General features: G+C 50.4%; 1 protein-coding gene across 1 annotated transcript in view; it reads left to right on the top strand.

Annotated features, from left to right (window-relative positions):
* LOC124481997 (protein unc-13 homolog C-like) overlaps nt 1-23,034 on the top strand; it is a 74,306-nt gene that overhangs the window by 38,470 nt on the left and 12,802 nt on the right. Inside the window, exons 16-23 of the mRNA XM_047042320.1 lie at nt 3,374-3,527; nt 4,166-4,234; nt 7,368-7,457; nt 8,627-8,755; nt 12,446-12,579; nt 14,723-14,808; nt 21,620-21,746; nt 22,765-22,861. Of these exons, the coding sequence (XP_046898276.1) occupies nt 3,374-3,527; nt 4,166-4,234; nt 7,368-7,457; nt 8,627-8,755; nt 12,446-12,579; nt 14,723-14,808; nt 21,620-21,746; nt 22,765-22,861 (886 nt within the window). The remainder of the gene's footprint in view (nt 1-3,373; nt 3,528-4,165; nt 4,235-7,367; nt 7,458-8,626; nt 8,756-12,445; nt 12,580-14,722; nt 14,809-21,619; nt 21,747-22,764; nt 22,862-23,034) is intronic.

Raw genomic sequence — 23,034 nt, forward strand, 5'->3', positions numbered from 1 at the left:
GGAGGGGAAGTATTCCAGATCACACACACTCCTGAGATGCAGCATCCCGCTCTAAAAGCACCGTGGGAATTCAGCGGAAGCCGTCATGGCTCCCCATCGCTCTTCTCCCCCCGCCCCCCCAAGAGTGCTTCTGGGTAATTTGGAGGCTGAAAGCAGAGTAATTAATTAGGCCTCCCGATGAGAGAGAGAGAGAGTGTGTGTGTGTGGGCGTGTGTGCGTGCGAGCCTCTGCACTCAGAGAAGGAGCAGTAGGTCTGTAATCTGCAATGAATCATTATTTGCACGGAGCTGTTACCCAACTCCCTCTGTCCCTCACACACCCAGTAGAAAAGGTGACGTCTCGCTACATCTCTCAGCTAACCTCCGCTCACACACACACTCGCTCTCTCACTAAAACACGCTCACATACACTCTCTCATACACACACAGTCCTGAAGGGCTGACGTCAGCGGATGCAGAGAGAGAGGGAGAGGGAGAGGGAGAGGGAGAGGGAGAGGGAGAGGGAGAGGGAGAGGGAGAGGGAGAGGGAGAGGGAGAGGGGCTGGAGTAGGGTGAGTGCTAGGCAGAGGGGCGGGGTCATCGTCGCTCCTAGATGAATACAGCTCCCTGGGTGTTAGCCGAGGGCCGTGCTTCTTCTGCAAACATTCTGGGCGTCCCGACGTTTGTTTGCCGTTGGTTATGTAGCCATAGGCTGACAAACGGCTAACCGTATTTGCGACTGTACGTCTGCTATGTGAATGCGGGCCTTCTTCACACCATAGCACATGTGGCGTGACTTCACACACTCACACTCCAGCAAACACAGTGTGTCAGCAGAGCTGAGCCCTCCCCGGTCCAGGGTTGCAACACTGGGGGGCCCCCGTGCGGTGTGAGGCTGTGTGCGGCTGTGTGTGGGGCTGTGTGAGGCTGTGTGAGGCTGTGTGGGGCTGTGTGGGGCTGTGTGAGGCTGTGTGGGGCTGTGTGAGGCTGTGTGCGGCTGTGTGTGGGGCTGTGTGAGGCTGTGTGAGGCTGTGTGGGGCTGTGTGAGGCTGTGTGGGGCTGTGTGAGGCTGTGTGGGGCTGTGTGAGGCTGTGTGAGGCTGTGTGGGATACCAGTCTGAGCACTCCACCCAGCTGCTTGTCCAAGCATTTGTCCTCTCCAAGTTGGACTACTGCAACTCGCTGCTCGCCGGTCTCCCATCATGCGCAACCCGCCCTCTTCAGAGGATTCAGAACGCAGCGGCACGCCTGGTCTACAATCTACCCAGACGCTCCCACGTTACCCCGCTCCTCATCTCCCTCCACTGGCTACCCATAACCGCCCGCATCAGATTCAAGACCCTGATACTGACCTTCCGAGCAGTGAACGGGACTGCGCCCGACTACATCAAGTCTCTCCTGCAGCCTTAAACCCCCACCCGCCACCTACGGTCTTCTTCAGACAACCGCCTGGTGGTCCCACCTCTCAAGACCGCCCGGTCCCAGCACAAGCTCTTCTCCTGCCTGGCACCCCAGTGGTGGAATCAACTCCCCACCTCCATCAGAGACACGGACTGTCTCTCCACCTTCAAGAGAAGGCTCAAGACGCACTTGTTCCGGGAGTACAATGGTACTTAGGAATGGTTTGCTGAACCCAACGCTAGTCTCCTCAAGGATCACAATGACTCTTGCTTAGACTGTTGCTCTTGTTGGTTAGTGGTAGCTGGTTTAAACGGTTGTATTCTATTTTAGTTAATCCTATTTTTATTGCTTTTCTACAGGTACACCTGCACTTAGAGATTAATGTTGTGTAATTTAACTTGTTTAACTACATGCTCTTATGGTCTCTTCCCTTAAGCACTATTTTTTTGGTTGTTCACAATATGTACTTCTTGTTTTTGACTACCCGCAATGCTGTGGGGCTATCTTGTTGTTATTATCAGTGACCTATGCACTTTGTAAAGCTCTCTCTTGGAAGTCGCTTTGGATAAAAGCATCTGCTAAATGAATAAATGTAAATGTAATGTGTGGGGCTGTGTGAGGCTGTGTGGGGCTGTGTGAGGCTGTGTGGGGCTGTGAGGCTGTGTGAGGCCGTGTGGGGCCGTGTGGGGCTGTGTGAGGCTGTGTGAGGCCGTGTGGGGCCGTGTGGGGCCGTGTGAGGCTGCGTGGGGCCGTGTGGGGCCGTGTGGGGCCGTGTGGGGCCGTGTGGGGCCGTGTGGGGCCGTGTGAGGCTGTGTGAGGCCGTGTGGGGCCGTGTGGGGCCGTGTGAGGCTGCGTGGGGCCGTGTGGGGCCGTGTGGGGATGAGTGAGGCTGTGTGAGGCTGAGTGGGGCTGAGTGGGGCTGAGTGGGGCCGTGTGGGGCCGTGTTGGGCTGAGTGGGGCTGTGTGGGGCTGCGTGAATCAGCTCTGTGAATGAGACCAGACGACCAGAGCTGCTGGAAAGGAGAAGTGTTGGAATGAGAATCTGTTTCTTCTCCTCGAAAACAGATCTCTTCTCCAACCCGCAGTGTCTCAGCCTCGCGAATCAAATTACTGCTAGATAGGCCTGTCGCAGATGGGAAACAAGGTGTGTGGTATGAGGGTGTGTGTGTGTGTGTGAGCGTGCGTGCGTGCCAAAGGATGTTCCTTAAAATACGGTAGGGCAGACGCTTGTTTCATGCTCGTCCATTGTGTCGGGGAGACTAATGAAGGAGGTAAAAAAAACTAAAAAACTCAAACCCCAAAAAAACAAACAGACAATGGCTATAAGAAGAGCTTGTAGCTAGGCAACCATTTAAGCCCTCCACTGAAACAGATCGTTGGGCTTCATGTTGGAGGCGCTAGGATCTTGATATAGGCGAGGGTTACCGTGGGTACTGTACTACCCATAGGACTAGGCCCTTCTAGGAGACTCCCCCTCCCCCCCACACCCTCCACCTTACCTTCTCAATCAGCCTTTCATGGGTCGGGAGACTCGTGCCGCCCATAAAAGAGCTATTCAGAGCTGCTTGCCTCGCTGTGTTTCATTCAGTAGAACACAATCCCCTCGTCTTCCTTTTGACCTTCAGCCGCGTTCAATTTGACAGCAATCTAATGACGACGCAACAATCGCTACGTGAATGAACAGTGGATCTCATTTGCCCGAGGTGCTCCAAAGGTGTAACGATTGCTCTTTCTCTCTTCCCTCCATTTCCCTCCCTCCATTTCCCTCCCTCCCTCCATTTCCCTCCCTCCATTTCCCTCGCTCCCTCCATCTCTTCATCTCTTCATCTCTTCCCCGCCTTTCCCAATCTCTCTGTTGTCCACCCTCTCAACCTTCCACTCTGCACCCCACAACCTCTATCTTCTCCCGCTATTACTTTCCCTCTCTTTTTCCCTTATTTCTCTAACTCTTTTCTATCTCTCTCTCCTCCTCCTCTTTCTCTTCATCTCTCCTAGGCATTTCTCCTGTCTGTCCTCTAAGTACATGTGCCCTGGCGTTCCCGCGGTGATGAGTAACCTGCTGGCCAACATCAACGCCTACTTCGCCCACACCACCACCGCCACCACCAACATCTCGGCCTCGGATCGATTTGCTGCCTCCAACTTTGGGGTGAGACCAAGTCGGCTGCTCTCAGGCGGTGTTGGGCAGTAATTGTTCATGTGTTACAGCTGGGACCGTACATCAAATTGAACATCTCGCCTCTTGTAAAATGTGGCAACCAATGCTGGAGAGTTTCAACCGTGCTGTGTGAGTGTGTGTGAGTGTGTTTGTAATCATTGTAATAGTGTATTTATTGTTTTCCCCTTTACCAGTAATCTTTGTTCTACAGCTAACTTTAATCAATGTAAAGCTATTCCTGCTTCACGATTGCTTTTTTCTTTGTAAAGATAATTAAGGGTATATCTGCCTTGATTTCTTTCCCTTCATGATTTCCCCCTGGCTTATTCTTTAATATGTTTCCACAATATCATTACTGCAAAGATGGGCGCCTCAAACTGTAGCGATGCCGACTGCAGGTCTGTTTCCTGAGAGTCTGGCACAGATAGAAATCACCAGGAGCGTGCTGTTAAGATCGTTATGAAGCTTCCACCCACAGCATCATTAGATTTCAAGACCTTGTTGAGAGGGGAGGGGGGGATGGGGGGGGGGGGGGCATTGCTGAATGTTTCCCTAAGTTCTGTCGTGTCTGGAGTGATATACCCAAAGGGGGAATTGAAACAGACTGACTGGTGTTGTCTGTATTGCAGAGGGAGAAATTTGTCAAACTCCTGGATCAGCTTCACAACTCACTGAGGATTGACCTCTCCAAGTACCGGGTAAGTGTTTGTGTGTGTGATTGTGTGTGTTTGTGTGTGTGTGTGTGTGTGCCTTCATGCATGTGTATGTGTCTGTCGGGGAGCGCTGGGACGAGCCTGCCTGTGGTCATGTGACGTGGCAGCTCTCTCCAGAGCTCACGTGAGGAGCGGAGGAGTGATCCATCAGCTTTGTGCTGTGGGACTGACTGACAGCCACAGTCAAGTCCCACACAGGAGCTGTGCGGTACACCAGAGGCTGTACGCCTGTGACGGTGGATGTTAGTTTGGCGCAATGGCACGTGTGTGTGTGTGTGTTTTTGCGTGTATGTGCTCGGATGCGTGTGTGAGGAGGTGTTTGGCCGTAATTGTCCAATGGGAATCTTTCACTGTAGGTGTGTGTTTGTTGAAGGAAGGCGAGTTTGACTTTGCACAACAGGTTGTACAGTAAGGCTTTGGTCAAGGTGAACACTGTTAGGTGAGTCATTCGAGATCTGCCATCTGTCACTCTCAGGTTTGACAGCTACTGTTCTGAGGGAGATCAAAATCATGACATGCATAATCTCCCAGGATAAACCCTGTAGAGGTAATCCTGTTACAGACACACTAGGCCTGTTGTGTTCACACACACACACATACACACACACACCCAACCTCCCAAATACAACCTTTACACACACACAGCCTCCCGCACATACAGCCTACTACAACACACACACACACACACACACAGCCTAGCACACACATCCACACACACTGTCTCTTCTGCACTGTACTCTGTACTCACTGATGGGGCAGAGCAGTGGTGACAGATGCCACAATCACCTTTAACGGGACACGGAAGGCCAGGCTCCTGTGCTCGATCTCCGGCTCGTCCCAGCCTATCAGCGGAGAGCAGCGTGACATGGCAGTGCCATGCCTCCGCTGGTCCAGCCTCCGCTGTCTGCCTGGGTGAGAGGAGCAGGAGATGGGACAGGACGAGAGAGAGAGACAGGCAAGAGAGAGGAAAGAGAGGAAGAGAGAGAGGAAAGAAAGAGAGAGAGACAGGAAAGAGAGAGGAAAGAGAGAGGAAGAGAGAGAGGAAAGAGAGAGAGAGTGAAGGAAAGAGAGAGGAAAGAGAGAGGAAAGAGAGAGGAAGAGAGAGGAAAGAGAGAGGCTTCTCCTCTCTAGATTGCCTGGCCGTCAGGTGTTGACGCGTTCACCGGGAGCAGTTAGAGAATATCACTTTGGCTTTGCCTTCCTCCTCTGATCTACTGTCACACACACACACACACACACACAGGGCTTACACACACACACAAGCACATGCTCTTGCGCGCTCACACACACACCTGCGTACACAAGCACACACTCGCACACAGACTGACTCACACACACACACACACAAAAGCACACTCTTGCACGCTCACACATACACGCACACGCCCGCGCGCACACAGGGGCGGACAGTAATACGAATCAGATCCGTTTCCCTGCTTGCCATATGGATTTCCCAGTAATGATATTCTGAGGGAGATTGAGTTTGCTTTAGTAAAACAGAGGAGTGGAATCCACAGGGAGGTGGAGGGCGGCTGGCTGGCATTCTGCATAATGCTGCAGTGGCGTTTTCCACCTTCAACTTTTTACCGGGGATTACAATACGCAGCGACACCCTGTAACAACTGATTTGTCCTGGTGTGGAGGTTTTTCGACTGCAGGGCCCAGGGCCAGATTCCCAGCAGGTTGAGAGGGAGACGGTATTGGATGCTTTGAGACAGGATGAAGGATGCGGTCTATGAATAGATGTGAGGTACAGATAGTGTCTGTGATGTGGCGTGGACATGGAGGGAAGCGGAAGGGTGCTGGGCCTTGATGCAGACATCTGACGGGGGGGTGGAGGGCCGCTGTCTGGTCCTGAGAGAGAGCGTCACCTGGAGGAGACGTTGGCGCAGACGGGCACAAACACACGCACGTGACCACAACTGGCTCCTTCATGTCGACACGCCATACAGGGCACTCCCTGTTCATTCTGCCTTCACCGCGCTCTCAGAGAGATTCAATCAGAGAGATTGTGGAGGACATCTCCCCGCCAATTAGTGAGACATCCATTTGGGTTGGAGAATGGGTAGTGGCCAAAATAAGTATTCCTGTAAGATCCACATGGTACTGGATGTACTCATCATGAACCTTCAGCAGTCATCCACAAGGCTCTGCTTGCTGTGAAAGCCTCTGTCACCCTGTGCCGGCCTGTGTCTCATGCTGTGGGACCTTTCCCCCCAAAATAAGAGGGTCCTGACAAAGATGCGCTCCAAGGCGCCGTGCTAACGCGGAGCCTGTCATCGATAAGACAAGCCCACGGGCTTTGTGTATCCTCTCTACACGACGACAACGCAACAAACTCAGGCAACGGCAAACACGCTCCGGGCAAAGCTGCTGGTTCAAAAGCATTTTGAGTGCCATTTAGAGGGCATGTTTTTCTTTGATCAAATTGCTTTCCTTACTAAATCCACTGCTACCTGCCAGCCGGTGTAGTTCTGTGGCGGCCACATCTCAGTCTCTGCCTCTCCTGCTCTACTGGCACAACCGTTAGAAAATCCTCCTGAGATAAAGACGGGACATCAAAATCGAGCGCGTATCCAGACGAAATCCCTGGTCTCGGAACGCCGCGAAGGCAGTTTAGCACTTTTGACGCCGAGTTCAGATCAGAAGGCCATTGAAAGCTTTGAGCTGATGTCAGCTCTACCCCCCCCCCCCCCCGCCCCCGCCCACACTGCTAACACCCTCCACCCCCAGCACACGGCAGCGTTCTGCAGACCCCCCCCGCCCCTCTCCAGGGATGAGCGGGGGCAGGACAGAGCGCTGCAGCATGGAAAAGATGAGGTACAATAATGCATGGCTCCCCGAGGTCTTTCCTCAGCCCTGTCAGCTGTTACACGGTGTGGCGTCACGCCTCCATGACCATCCTGATGACTTCATGGCCCTGGAATGGATGTCTCCATCACCACAGACCTCCCCTGTCCACTAAACGATTCTACATTTCGTTGTTCAGTTATGATTAGTAGGCTGTGTTCCTTAATCACTGTTAATGTTTGGCTGGCTGACGGCGTCGTGTGGCATGCCGTGATTGGCTCCTGATAGCCGCTCTGACACCTCTGCTCCTCTCTCCTCGTCTCTGCAGGATAATTTCCCTGCAGGAAACCCGGAGCGTCTGCAGGATCTGAAGTCTACTGTGGACCTCCTGACCAGCATCACCTTCTTCAGGATGAAGGTAGCGTGTGTGTGTGTGAGAGTGTGTGAGAGTGTGTAAGAGTGTGTGTGAGAGTGTATGAGTGTGTGTTGAATATGTCTTAGCTCCCATGTCGGCCATTTTCTCCCTTCCTAATGGTGGTGTTTGGTCCTGCATGACAGCCCTGCATGTTTAATCTATACCAGTACGACTCCTTCTTCATCTCCAAGCATGCCCACTATTGAAGCATTGGCATATCTGGGAATTTATAATCTGCCATTCAGATTTCGTCAATGCCTTTCCCTGGTCATAAAACGTCCTCACGTTCAATACTCAACATAAACTGAGATTGATCTTCTGAGCCCTTTACTGAGATCAAATCACTTCCATTAAAGCACCAACACCAGCTGTGCTTTAAAACGTGTCTTTCTCAACGCCCTTGGAAAAATATACACATTGATTCGTTTTTATATGCATACTAATGGAAATGATGCCTGCTGTTACACATTGTTTTTTTGATTGGTACTGTATACTGTATCGCGTGCTCCAAGGTGCGGGCGGAGTAGATTGCTGTGAAAATGAGTCTGTCTACAGGATGTTGTGATTGTGTCTGCCTGTGTGTGCGTGTGTCTGCCTGTGTAGGTGTGTCTGCCTGTTTGTGTGTCTGCCTGTGTGTGTGTGTGTCTCTGTGTGTGTTTGCCAGTGGGCAGGCTATGTGCTTAGTTATTTCCTGCGTTGTGAAAAGGGTCCGCTCCGTGTTGATGGGAGGGGATGCAGGAGACGGGAGCGCTGAGGCGCAGCTAAGATGGCAGCAGTGAGAGAAGGAATCCAAACTGTCACTTTGTGTTAGCGACCTCTCGCTCTCGCCCAGCCCATGCATACATACATGACATGGAGTCCTTTTGGACATGCATACAGTCTGTATATGCGCTCTGTGGAGGACACGGCTGCAGCACCCCTCTGTGTGAAGCGGTTCTGTTCCCACCGCCGCCCACGAGCTTGCACGGTCATGTTGTCTACACACCGTCAGGTCTTCTACACACACACACACATAGTCATGTCTTCTACACACACACACACTCAAATTAAACAAAGTTCCTCTGAGCAAGATTTTCAAGCGCAGGTACTGTTGGTTTTTATGAAAACCCTGTGGCCATATGTGACGTTCAGGACGCAGTAGTTCACTGTGTGTGTGTGTTTGTGTGTTCCAGGTGCAGGAGCTTCAGAGCCCGCCCAGAGCTAGCATGGTGGTGAAGGACTGTGTACGAGCCTGTCTGGATTCCACTTACAAATACATATTTGACAACTGCCACGAGTTGTACAACCAGCTCCTGGACCAGGTACTACCAGCCCTGGGCACCCCAGCCCTTCCTCCATCACCTTGTCCTGTCACCCCTGGCAGACTAATATGGTTGCTGAGCCTAAAAAGTAAACACAGACATTTGGTTTTTCGCCGTCACCTAAACCTTCTCAGTGAGAACGGGCCTCAACACCGTAGGATATAAATTCTCCTCTTGGGCAGTAATGCGCTGCAATAAGTTCAGAAGTTGAATAATAAGCTTCCATTGTTTAAACAGCCTAAGGGGCTGTTAGCAATTACCAGAGCGGAGAGATGGATCCTCTCCCTAATTACATCTGTGTCTGCAGCCATGGCAGTACGACCAACCTCTTTATCAACAGTCAGAGACGACGGAGGGAATGACATGGCCTCCCCTAGAGCTAACCTGGATCGGGCTAATCATTAGCCAGAAATAGCCTCTGTAATGGAGGTAGCCTCGACGTGGCGGTTCTGTCACATTCCCAGCGCTGTCACTGCTAGCCAGCGGTGGCCAATGGCACTGGTGACAGCGGCGTCGTTGATGGGCGGTTCAGTACAGTCGCTGGCAGAGTGGTCACAATCGGAGGCTGCTTACGTAACTCTGTCACAAAGCACTCAGCCTCGCGGAGGGAGAGAAGTGTGGGGGGGGGGGGGGAGGGGGGATGGTGGGGGGGGGGGAGATTAAACAGCGCCTCAGAGCCTGGCAGGAAGGCAAGGATTTCAAAAGAGAGCAGAGGAGAGAGGGAGGGAGAAAAAAAGGAAAACGAGTTATGGGAAAGACTGAAAAGAGAGGGAGCGGAAGGGAAGGAGGATGTGGGCATGAGCTGTTTCTCTCCATTCTTTGCTGGGCTTGTTGACTGGGAGGGACTGCACCTGCTGTACAGATTAATGCTCCTTTTCCCCCGACACACAGGTCCAAACACACCTGCACAATATCACATATGTGGGCGCATGTGCACACACACACACACACACACACACACACACACACACACACACACACACACACACACTCACTCTTTTCAGCCAGTAGCACTTGATACGAGATAACCGTCTTCTGATATGAACTCAATTGACTGTTGAAGTGTGCGTGTGGGACTATGGAGACGTTAGTACGCATGTGTGTCCCCTCATGCCGGCTCCTTCATACGACCACTTCTCAAACACAGCCACTTGGGTGACGTTGACGCGAGCTCTTCAAACCAACCACAATCTGCTGCTCGGCCAAATCCCTGTTGGCAGAGAACAAGGAACTTAAATTGATCCAGTAAAAGTGTCTTGCTTGTTTTGACTTATGAGATACGTGGTGGTTGGATGCCCATGCGGCCTGCTCTCATCTCTTGTTTGAAGAGGATTTTGTTTGTTTTCCCGGACATTCATCCACACCTATTTGCCCATAATGTGTAAACACGTAGCCCTCTGTTACGATTGGCTCGATTTAGCGAGCGTTTGTGTGGCGATGCCGCTGTCATTTTCAGTTCTCGCTCTCTCAGGAAACGAACACAATGTTCCAGTCTTCGATACGGAGAGACAGGGTCTGCACAGAGAGGATTGATGAAGTGCTGTTGGTTTGCTGCTTAATTTTCCATAGAAAAGAGCTGAGTTGCGCAGTCGTTGTAGCTACGTGACCGTATGGCCACGAAGGCAACATGTTCTGTTCCTGGAGAGAAAATGATGAATAGCTGAACTAATGGTCATACTAGTTAGTCGCTCCCAAGAGATCGGCTTAGCAGCGCTACATATGCTGCTGATAATTTCCCTTAGCGACACATGACAAACAGCTTGCCTAATGCTAGTTACGCCCGCATAGTCAATAATGAGAATAGTTAGCCTTATGCTACTGCGAGTTTCTCCATCCTGGCAGGGACATTACGGTCGAAACGTTTTGACAGTGCTGTGTCCAGAATACAGCTAGGAGTCCTTGGGTTATTTGTTGACTGAAGAAGACACTGGGCTAGTTAATCATCTTTTACAACGTGTACATCTGTAAGGAGAATATAGATGAGCAGGGGAGTGCCGCTGTAGTCTAGTCCTTGTGTCCTCTCTAATGGCAAAGACACGACCTTCAGTGCCCTTCTCAGACACACACACACGCTTATAGAGGGTAATATTTCACGTTGCAGATCCACCACCTGCAGTGGCATTTTGGCATTTGTTTCATTATTCATATCTGCAATTAAGCTGCCCTCTTCAACCCTGGCCTCAGTTCTAGCCCCAGCCTCAGCTCTGTCCTCAGCCCCATCCTCAGCCCCTACCTCAGCCCCTGCCTCAGCCCCTGCCTCAGCCCCAGACCCCATCATCCTCTCAGGCCTGCAGGTAGACTCTGGGACTGTACCACACTGCAACACAGTGATAAGATGTCTTCCGCCGTCCACAAAGAATCTCATGCTGTTGATGTTGTCAAGACGGATCCACTCAGTCACGCAAATGCAGAACCTAAAAATGGAGCTCTGCCTTGTGCCTTCTGCCTTGCATAATCACTTAATTTGTATGGCACCCAGTTGTCCTAACTCGGGGTATTGTGTGCAAATCCAGCTTGTGAAAAAATGTGTTGTTTTCCAACTCAGACGACATTATTAGAGTGTTAAGTCAGTGTTGAGGATAAATTGCCTCATGTTGTATTTCAACTCCCCTCTCTCCGTCCTCTCCAAGCTTGACTGAAGTCATTACGCTGAAGGTTGTTAAATAATTCAACCCGTATTATTCAAGACCCGATAGGGACATGCTTCATTTTTTACACAATTTTCCATTAATCAAACCCACATTTCATTTCAACCAGAAATGCACACACGCTGTCCAGAGACTTTCTGTGCAGAAGATTCTCAGATGGGACGGTGTCTAGTTAAGTGTGCGTGTGTTTACACCGGGGTTATGCGTGTGCGTTTGAAAATAAACAGTATGTATGTGTGTGTGTGTGAGTATGTAAGTAAGTGTGTGCGTGTGAGGGAGAAAGTGTGTGTGTGTGTGACCTGCCTGTCCCAGCTCTCTCTCATTAGTACTCTCTGGGGTACCTGCCTGTGCCCGTGCCAGCAGGGTGGAAGGCAGGGCTGTTTACAGGACTGTAGCTACAAACCAGAGGAGCCTGCTCCCACTCAGAATGGGCTTGGGTGGGGAGGGGAACAGATGGCGAAGAGAATAATGAAAGATTCTCAATTCCACCCCCCCCCTTCCAGCTTCCAGCCTGGGACGAGGAAGTGAGTTCTCAGTGACAGCGCCAGGGGACGACGGGGCTGGAGAAAGTCCATAATGTATGACTTTCATGGGTTCCCTGTGCAGCCAGACACTCGGGGGGGGGGGGGTGGCAGGGACTGGAAGAGTGGATGGACGTTTCTAGGTGGGGGGGGGGGGGTTCATCTGGGTTCTCCTAGCTAGGTTTAACTCTGGTTAAGATGTCGTGTCTTGTTCTGAATAAAAGATGTGATGCCGCTTTGCCATGAAAAGTCTCTCCCTTTAAAGTCCACCTTGGGTCTTTTGCCTGTCTCTATTTTTCGGTTTCACCACACATTGTGGGCACTGTCGACCATAAACCTTCATCTCGGTTTCTCCCTCTCTCTCATCCCCATCTGTTTCCATCCCTCTCTCTCCATCCTTCTCTGTCCCTTTTACCCCTCCCTCCCTCCCTGCCTGCCTGCCTCTCTCCCTCTCTCTCTCCCTCTATCCCTCTCTCTCTCTTTATCTCTCTCTATCCCTCCCTCTCTCTCCCTCTCTCTAGGCTCGCCAGCAGATCATTCCTCGTGAGGAGCAGGGTCCGTCCATAAAGAACCTGGACTTCTGGCCTAAACTCATAACTCTCATGGTGTCCGTCATCGATGAGGACCGGACTGCCTACACTCCCGTCATAAACCAGTACGTACCCCAAACCACCACGGTATTACGATATCAAACCTGCCCACCAGCGGGTGGTTAGAGTCAGCAGGAAGAGAGACAGGCATCAGGCTGGGAAGACACGCAGGCCCGACAGTAAGACAGGCCCGGCAGTAAGACAGGCCCGGGAGTGAGACTGTTTGCAGGAGAGAGGAGAGGAGTGTGTGTGTGGTGGAGAGGTGTGTAGTATAGGATGGATGCATGAAGACAGTGAGAACAGAAGGAGGTGTGGAGAATAGAAGAGGGGTTATTGTCTTGTAGAGAATAGCTTTGACTCAGAGTAGAATGGAAGGAGAAACGACAGAAAGAGAGAGAGGCTATCAAATGTTATCAGTTCCCTAAATACATCACATGACCCAGACAAAATGGAGGAGATTGCTCTCAGTGGAGGGGAAAGGAGGAATCTTTCTCCCTCTCTTCTCGTCTTCCTTCTTGCCCCGCCTACTTTTTTTTCTTCTCTCTCCCTCGCCCTCTCGTTCCCCCTCTCTCCCCAGTCTCCTTGCTCTAACTGATTTATGATGCTTATTAAGGAGCTGTTTATGCCTTGAGCCCTCCCTTCGCCACCATCTACCGATAGATTTGCAATATTCATGCTCTGGTCTCTCACATTCCAACGGTCACGTCCAGAGTGATGGCAGCGCGCAACTGGAAGAACGTTTGGATGGAGAGCACAGAAAAGAGCATTCCACGCAGAGGAGCGATGGGGCGTGTAGCCGCAGGGATTTTGTGGACGCTCACGCTGGTGTTTGTGCAGCCTCCCTGCTGTGCTCTCACAGTCCCTGTGCTCTCACAGTCCCTGTGCTCTCATAGTCCCTGTGCTCTCACAGTCCCTGTGCTCTCTTAGCTGTGCTCTCACAGTCCCTGTGCTCTCACAGTCCCTGTGCTCTCACAGTCCCTGTGCTTTCACAGTCCCTGTGCTTTCACAGTCCCTGTGCTCTCACAGTCCCTGTGCTCTCACAGTCCCTGTGCTTTCACAGTCCCTGTGCTCTCTTAGCTGTGCTCCAGTTTCCCCTTCTCCAAATATGCGTTTTTCTCGTTTAGTTTCAGATCCAGTTATCACGCCCCAAACAGAAGCTTTCCTTCCCTGGAATTCCCAATGTGGGAGGAAGTAGAGAGGTATGAATAGAGGAGGGTAACGGGAAAGATAGAGGGAGAGAGAGAGACAGCAGAGAGAGAGAGAGAGACAGCAGAGAGAGAGAGAGAGAGGGAGAGGGGGAGAGAGAGGGAGAGGGAGAGACAGCAGAGAGAGACAGCGAGAGAGAGAGAGAGAGAGAGACAGCGAGAGAGAGAGAGAGAGAGAGAGAGAGAGAGAGAGAGAGAGAGAGAGAGAGAGAGAGAGAGCTTCTTTTGTTGGAAGGTGTTTGTTCTGCTCATGGCCCTGGGGAGAAGAAGCAGGCTCCTCTTAGTCTTGTGCTGTCTGTCTTCCCTGTAGACAGAACAAGGGCGTGCCTGGGCTGGAGGGAGGGTGGAAGGATGTGTGCGTGTGTGTGTGCGTGTGTGTGTGCTACAGGGAGCTCCTTGCTGGAGGAATGATTCCTTCTGTAGGTTTGCTCCACAAACATGTTTCTGCCACGACCCGGTGATCCTTGAAGTGAAAGTAAACCTTTGAGGGAAATGATCTTATTTGAGCGCAGGGCCGATCATCTATAAATGTCCTCCCATCACTGTTTGAAGGCATGGACAATTACCTCATTGACTTCTCCCATTCAAGATTTGACTGAAAATCCATTGGAATAACAGAATAACAATTCACTTGCCAAATGAGTACCTGCCTTCTTTCTCCATCTCTCTTTCTGCTACATCTTTTTCTGTTATATCTCTTTTTCGGCTATATTTCTCCCACTCTCTCCCTCTCACCCATCTCTCTTTCTACAGAAATATATTTCTCTCCCTCTATCTTTGCAGAATGATCTTTCTCTTTCTCTCCCTCTTCTCTAGATGAAACATGTTTCTAAAATGGGATTATTCCATGATTGGATTAGTAGATTGGCAGCTCCGTCCCATCACACATCTGTTGAAGTCTCTCTACCGGGGAGCATGCAGCCTGGGCCCATCAGGACGGCCACTCATCCATGTTATTATGTGGAAATGAGTTTGATTTGGAATCCCATTTCAATTCTTCCAGGTTTCCTCAGGAGCTGAACATGGGCAAGATCAGTGCCGAGATCACGTGGAGCCTGTTTGCCCTGGACATGAAATATGCCATGGAAGGTCAGTAATGGTATCGATCCATAGCCCACCAGGGATGTGGTCTGTGTGTGTGTGTGTTTGTGTGTGTGTGTGGTTTGTGTGTGTAATAGACAGAGAGAATGAAAGAGACAGTGTGGAGTGGAGAGCCAGAAAGAGATGTGTCCGTCAAGGCGGGGGGGGGGAGTTTTCAATGTGTTTGCAAATGTGTCTTCTTTACAGTAATTGGTTTAGAGTCTGCCAGCCAGGCTGCCTATTGAGACTACAGTAACATGTTCTCTCTGCATTGATCCGCTTAGACTCAACACAACCTGCTGCTGCTGTTGTTGTTGTTGATCGAGATAGCCCATTGATTAACTCCAGAATCAACTTGGAGTGAGACACACTGGTTTACTGCCTGTGTGTGTGTGTGTGTGTGTGCGTTCGTGTGTGTGTGTGTGTGTGTGTGTACGCATGTGCACTGTTGTGTATTTACTCCCTTGCTGACATGCATAGCCTACTTGTGCATTTGAACATTTGTAATTTGAGTCATTCTAAATTGGTTCAAATTGGGGTCAGAAAATTGCTATGTGCATTCTGTCTATTTAAAACCTCCCACTCGACACAGCCGTCATGCATTCCCACCATGCAACCTGCCTCCTAGTTCCCTGGCTCACACACACCATGTTAAAACATGGATTTTACAGGCTCCTTTGCCACGAATAGAGACAGTTTGGCTTTGAATCAGCCAGTTAAAAGCAGTTGTCTTTACTGATGCAGTTACAACCTGCTAGGAAGCACTCTGCAGAGGCAGCAGGTGCTCTGGAGGTTTGCTGGAGGTTTGCTGGAGGTTTGCTGGAGGCTGGAGGTTTGCTGGAGGTTTGCTGGAGGCTGCACATCCTGTGGCAGGTGGAACGGAGGGTAAAATGGATGTTTTAACTTGTTTTATAACTCTTAACTGTAGCACCTTGAGGTCTGTTTTCAGATGAAAGGTGCGTTAGAAATACAATGTATTATTATTATTACCCGAAGGGGTTAGGGAGCCCGAGGTGAGGGGTGATTGGGCTTCGAGCTGAATCCTCCCGTTGCAGAAAATAAAAGATGGAGATTTCTCCTGATCTCCGTGGCGAGCGCTTGTCACTCCCGCTAAGCCGGCCGAGTTGCTATGGAAACCAGGTGCCGAGACAGCGATAACGCATGCATGTCACATCCTCCTCGCAGGTCCCCCACGGGCGCCTCGCTGTGGGGTGGCCTTTGGAATGTGTTGATAACACGTGTTGGATTGTGCGATGTGGTTTGGGAGGGAAAGGAGGGACTGGGGAACCAAACACTACACATTATGTGCAGGGAAAACCCCACAGCACACAGGCTCTGTCACTGCTGTGTGTGTTTAGGCACAGAGAGAAAGCTGTGAAGAGACCCCTGCTCTCCGCCGACGCCACAGGACAGCTTCATCTCTGTGTCAAACACAGCTAAGGGAGGGATTCATGTCCGTGTATGTGGATCTGAGTCACAGATACGCCAGCTTCTCTATTTGTATAATTGCGTTAACGTGTTTACATATGCGGGGGTTGGCGTGTTGTTGTGTGTGGATGAGTCAGGGTGGCAGTCATGTGACCACCCGGGGTGGTTTCAGCTGCTGTCCTAGTGTGTTTGAATGGTGTGTGTACATGTGTGTGTGTGTGTGCGTGTGTGTGTGTGTGGGGGGGGGGACAGGGATGAGCAAACGGGGGACAGGGATGAGCAATGCCCCCCTGTCACTAGTCCCCGCCTCCTCACCTCCCGAAGCCTCGCCACCTCCTCAGTGACATCATCAGAGTGGGACCACAGGGCCCCTGGTCCACACCATCCAGCAGCAGGGCTGCAGTGGCTCTCAAAGGGACAGGCTGTACCGCGTGGACATTGCTCATTCCCTGTGTTCCTGGGGAATGTTCTTAGATGGGTCTGATAGTGACAGGCTGGGAGGCTCTTAGGCAAGGTTAAGGAGTGGGGAAATATTTGTACGGAAATCTAAGTGTCACGCATAGAAAGGAACGAGATATGATGAAGTATATATGCTTTGACAAGTGTTAACATATGTGTGAATTCATGCATTTGAAAGTAGTCCTGCTTTCTTCTGTATTGCAGAGATCAACATTCAGTTGATTTGTATTCGATGACAACATCCAGACAATTTATTTATCATTACCAAACTCGCATCGTCTTCAGTGGCAAATGTCACAATCCAATATACTTTGATAGGTATGAAAATATCTTTATATCTACAACACAAATGACCTTTAATGATATTAGTCTTCTAACTCAATAGACCTCCACGTTGTGTGTGTGTGTGTCTAGGTATGTGTCTGATGTGACGTCAGCAGGCAGCAGATGCCAGCCTGCTGTGTGGCTGGGACAAAACCCAGCGGTGGCCCTGGGTGTGACAGCAGGTACAGGACAGCTGCCTCTGTCCCTGGTCTGAGACTAACCTGGTGCTGGTGAAGGATGCCCAACTGCCACAGCTATCACTGACTGCCCGACCTAGCCTCAGTCACCAGTCAGAACCGCCGCAGTGTGTGTGTGTGTGTCAGTGAAGGCAGCTGGGAGCATGTGTAAGGTTCAAGTGAATGGGAACAGTGAGGTGGAAAGGAGTGCCATCCCCGACTCTGTCCAGGCCACTGCCTCTCTTTCACCTCCAAGCGGACGGAAGTAACTCCGAGTGACCTGTTTACATAAGAGGACACGGGAGGAGGGGAGCGACGCGCTCGGAGACGCCCTCACAGCCTAATTGAGGCACCACATCTTGCTGTAGTGTGTGTGTGTGTGTGTTCAGCTTAATGAAGTCTTTGATTTATCTTCGAGATGCTGCTCTGCGGCCTGAAGGGCCAAGACTGGAAAAGAAATGGATGCTGCTAATTTTAGAGGCTCAGTGAGTGAGTGTGTGTGTGTGTTTGTGTGTGTGTGCGTGCGTGTGTGTGTGTGCGTGGGTGTTTGTGTGTGTGCGTGGGTGTGTGTCAAAAGGAACGAGAGAGATCTTTAGGAAATGGAAAGTTTGTTTTAGTGTGTTTTAGTGTTTACATGTGTGTGCGTGTGTTAATTAGTGTTTTAATATGCATGTGTTTTCCAAGTGGGCATGTTTCAGTTTGAAGGAGAGAAAGTGTGAAAGACTGTGCAAACGACAGAGAGAGAAAAAGAGAGGCAGACATTAAATTAGGGAGAGGGAGAGAGGGAGAGAAACAGAGGCATTAAAGCCCTTATGTGACTGAATGAGTCAAGGGTTTACTGTAATGTTGTGTGGGTCCGACTCATTCTCCACTAGTAAACAGGGTAGGGCTGTGATTAGGCCTTGCAGTTTATTAGCAGCTGTCCCAGTCCCAGCAGCAATGAGCGTGGCCTACTGAGCGCGTCATTAAAGAGACAGCGCCCCCACATCCCATAAACACATCTTCAGCCTATCGCTATGCTGTCCTATATGGATTGGTTTAATTGAATCTCAATGTGTGCAGCTCAGCAATCAGCGATGGTTTCACAGTCACTGTGGAGCGACATTCTTTACGTACTCCTGGAATGGATTAGGTCTGGGTGCCGTCTTGCCGTCTGGTTTTAATAAGGTAGTCTGTCTTTCAGCTATTACTCTCAGTTCACTACTCCTGCGCTTCGTGAAAGTGGAGTTAAGTTTGTGTCTGGACAGTGTTGAAAGAAATTGAATTAGCATATAGTTGCTCTGTGGTCCAGTAGCTCCGTTATGTCCAGTCTGTTTATTATTATTATGCGCTCTGTACTGTGGTGTTGTACTGTAAATAAATATAGGATTAGAAATGTTGTTTGAGCTTCTATGAGAAAGAAAGTGATTTGGGGGGGGGGGGGCTTTTTTAATGTTAGAGCAATAGCCCCTCCAAATGTCTGTGCACGTCCCTGGTGAGGAGGCTCTGTGGTGGAGCTGCGTGAGGAGGCCCTGGGATGGAGCTGTGTCATGAGGCTCTGTGGTGGAGCGGCGTGAGGAGGCTCTGTGGTGGAGCTGTGTCAGGAGGCTCTGTGGTGGAGCTGTGTCAGGAGGCCCTGTGGTGGAGCTGTGTCATGAGGCTCTGTGGTGGAGCTGCGTGAGGAGGCTCTGTGGTGGAGCTGCGTCAGGAGGCTCTGTGGTGGAGCTGCTTGAGGAGGCTCTGTGGTGGGGCTGCATGATGAGGCCCTGTGATGGAGCTGCGTGAGGAGGCCCTGTGGTGGAGCTGCGTGAGGAGGCTGTAAAACTGCGACAGGTGTCTTTGTGAAGGAATGACAGTTCCCCTCTGCCTTCTCTCTGGCGGCGCTCACTCACTCCCCCTCATGGAAATATAGAGGAAGAAACAGGTGGGAGAAACACAGTGGAAAATTCCGTCAGCTCACAATCCACTACTTTTAAATCAATGAGGCAGAGGGTCCCGATGAGTGAGTCTCTCCCTGTGGGCCTGATTCCAACATGATGACATCCTCACCAGAGACCCTTAGTCTGTGCTTCCCTCAGGGCAGCAGGCACACTGTTTACCACTTACAGGGAACACACACACACACACTCGCATTCACGCTCATGTGCTCGCCTCGCACACACATGACTGCATTCACACACACACACACACGCACACACACACACACACACACACACTGTAGCCTAAATACCTCAGACGAGCATAGCACAGCACAAGGACGTCTCAAGTGACTAGTTTTGCCATAAAAACATCTAGGTTCACCATGGGAAATCCCTTCGTTGATGAGTAATCTCATTTTCATAGTCTTCATTTTCAGTATCATCTCATAATGATCTAATTTGACGGTAAAATGAGTGCCCCTGATGAAACAGGTGTTAAAACACTTGCTGCTCCATGGAGAATGGAGTCTGTGAATCCGTGCCTCGACTGTTTGCAGTCAGAGTTGTGCACACACCAGTGTTCTGGATACGCAGCAAAGAGGATGTTCCGGGGCTGGGTGAAGCTGTTGGAACAGGTGGAGGGTCTGTGTCTGGGAGCCTGCCCCTGCAGAGTGAGCCTGGCTTCCTTCTCAGGATCCAAGCCAGGCTTACCCTGCACCCCCCCCCCCCCCCCCCCCCGCCGCCCTCCTCCTCCCCCTGCCAGCCCCTTCTCTCTGCCTCTCCATCTCCTAAGATGGCCGGGTATTAGAGCAGCCACAGAGAATGATAGCGCAGGATTCCCCCGGCTCGTGGAAACAATGTCGTCCTGAAACAATGGCTTCCTGACAGCCGTTGAATCAGTCCTCGACTAGGATGTGTCTCTGTTCTCTGTAGGCCCCCCTGCTGGGCTGCTGCTATTGATTCAAGACATGAAAGGAGATATGTGTGTGTGTGTGTGTGTGTGTGTGTGTGTGTGTGCAGGAACTGTGCTCCTTGCTCTCTGTTTATGGTGCATAGACCTAGCTGGCCGCACATCAAATAAAACACCTGCTGACCCCACACTTTTTTTATCTCCCAACTGACCTGCAGCTGTGTCCACTAAGTGTGAGTGTGTTTTTTTTGTTGGCATTTGTGTGTGTGAAGGCCTTATGTGTTTGCTTTTTATTTCCTGCGTGGGTGGACGGGGCTTAGGGCAGTCCCTTGTCAGGTTGGCCAGCTGTGTGTGTGATTGTGTGTGTGTGATTGTGTGTGTGATTGTGTGTGTGATTGTGTGCGTGTGGTCTTGTGAGTGTATTCTCCCTGCAGTGCCCACAGAGTTATTGAAGTGGCACCGTCACAGCAGATCACCCTATGCCCGGATAATAGACCTCGAAGACGACTAGAGGTATTCTGTACTGTGATATAGAGGGCCTCAGCACAGACACACACACACTCACACAAGAACAACCAAAGATAGCAAAGGTGTTTGAGAGATCGCCAAGAGTAGAGGAAACAGAGAGAGAGGGAGAGAGAGAGAGTCTTATTTTAAATTGGCTCTCTTTTTTCCCAGCTTAGTTTGACTGGAATGAAATGTGTTCCTTTGACAACTGTAACACAACAACCGAATATCAGCTCTTTCATTCACAAATCTACTGGAAATTTCATATAGAATTACAGGGTATTGTGCATTTGAAAATATGACTTTAAGCATAGGTAAACACATGATGTAAAGGGTTGTCTCAGGGCTAGGAAGGGGCACAGCAGGGAAGGTATTCAGGTATTTAACAAACAATAACCTTTCCAGTACTTATCTGCAGGACATGCAGACCCGCAGAGATGGATTTAAACCTGCCTTTTATGTTCGAGTGTGTGTACAGAATATGTTTCTACCGTGTGTGTCTGTGTGTGTGTGTGTGTGTGTGTGTGTGTGTGTGTAGTGCAAACACAATTGTGTTGCAGCACTCTGCTCCTTTTACATCTTCAGTGACATTCCATTTTTCCTCCTCCTCTGTGCTCTTCCACAGATGGGTTTGTCTTATCTCTCCTTTATTCCACGCCGCTATTTCCTGCCTTCTCTCCCTCCCTGCCGTATCTCTGTTCCTCTGTTGCATCTCACCACTTTGATCTGTTCTCTACCAAGCTGCTCTCCTATTGGTGGAGCCAGTGATCCAGAAAGGGATGATTCACATCTGTGATGGGAAAAAAAAAAGAAGAAAAAAAGATGCATTTTGAATTCTTGTTTATTTTGATATCCCTTTTGGGGTTGTCTATGTTTGGTACCATATTGCATTCATGCGCGAAAACAACTGTAAATGATACTTGTCCAAGCAGGTCCAGAATCAATCAGTCGTGCCGTTCTCTGTGCCACCTATGGGTGAGAGAGCGAAAGAGAGAGACAAGGTGTTGTTTCTCGGCTGCATAACTTCCCGGGTTTCCGTGGCGTCCAGGGAAGCCTCACTGCTCATTGGACGCAGGCTGTGATGACAGACCTTCCTCCGCTCTCTCTCTCTCTTCCAGAGCACGAAAAGCACCGTCTATGCAAGAGCACCGAGTACATGAACCTCCACTTCAAAGTCAAATGGTTCCACAACGAGTATGTCCGTGATCTGCCTGCGTTTAAAGAGACTCCACCTGAATATTCTTTGTAAGTTCATTCCTACACACACACACACACTGTATGTATCTCATATAACAGCAATGCAATAAACTGTGTGATAGAAACAGAAAATGTCCTATAAAACCTATAACAGATCTTGTATATTTGCTATTAAACATTTGTGTTAGTGCCTGGTAGTCTGTAATAGGAACACGTGTATTCCAGTGAGAGAACACAATGCCCTCTGCCATCCAGTCTGTCAGAGTTATGACTTTCCTCCCCTCTCAAACGCTGTCAGTCAAACTCTACCTCCAGCACAATTGATTTTCCCACAGGCAGAAAGCCACTCCAGAAACACACGCACACACATGCATGCACACAAACGCACAACACACACACATGCATGCACACAGACACACACGCACAACACACACACACACGCGCATCGTCTCCGCCCGCCTTATTTATTGGTGTTCCCTCCTGTGGCAGATGCCCTTAACCGAGGAGCACACACACTCTGAGGACACACACACACACACTGAGGACACACGCAAACACACACACACACAGGCGCTACATAAAAGCAGAGGATGAGCAAAGTGAGCTGGAGAGAACAGCATTATTATTCTACTAACAGCACTGCCACCTCTGTTTCCATGTCCTCTGTCTGTGCTGAACACCAGCCTCTGTCACCATCAGATCACCGCTAACACAGCCCTGATTCCTGTCACCATCAGATCACTGCTAACACAGCCCTGATTCCTGTCACCATCAGATCACTGCTAACACAGCCCTGATTCCTGTCACCGTCAGATCACTGCTAACACAGCCCTGATTCCTGTCACCATCAGATCACTGCTAACACAGCCCTGATTCCTGTCACCACCAGATCACTGCTAACACAGCCCTGATTCCTGTCACCATCAGATCACTGCTAACACAGCCCTGATTCCTGTCACCATCAGATCACTGCTAAGATCCCACCGTCAATGATCCTATAATGTGCTGCGATCCATGACATTGTGCGGACCCGCCATGTTATCTAAGGGATGTTGTTGTTCTGCAGGTGGTTTGATCCCTTCGTCATTCAGTGGTTGGATGAGAACGAAGACGTTGCCATGGAGTTTCTCCACGGAGCGCTGGGGAGGGACAAGAAGGACGGCGTAAGTGTTGTCATCCTCCACTTGTCACTCTCTCTCCTCCTTCCCCCCCCCCCCCCCCTGTCTCCATCCTCGCATGTCTTCATCCTCCTCCTCTACCATCTCTCTCTCTATCTCTCTCTCCCTCTCTTCTCTCTACCTTGCGTCCTGCCTGTTCTCCCACACTCACTCTTGCC

The sequence above is a fragment of the Hypomesus transpacificus genome, chromosome 19 (genome assembly GCF_021917145.1).
Source record: "Hypomesus transpacificus isolate Combined female chromosome 19, fHypTra1, whole genome shotgun sequence".
Taxonomy (NCBI): Eukaryota; Metazoa; Chordata; class Actinopteri; order Osmeriformes; family Osmeridae; genus Hypomesus; species Hypomesus transpacificus.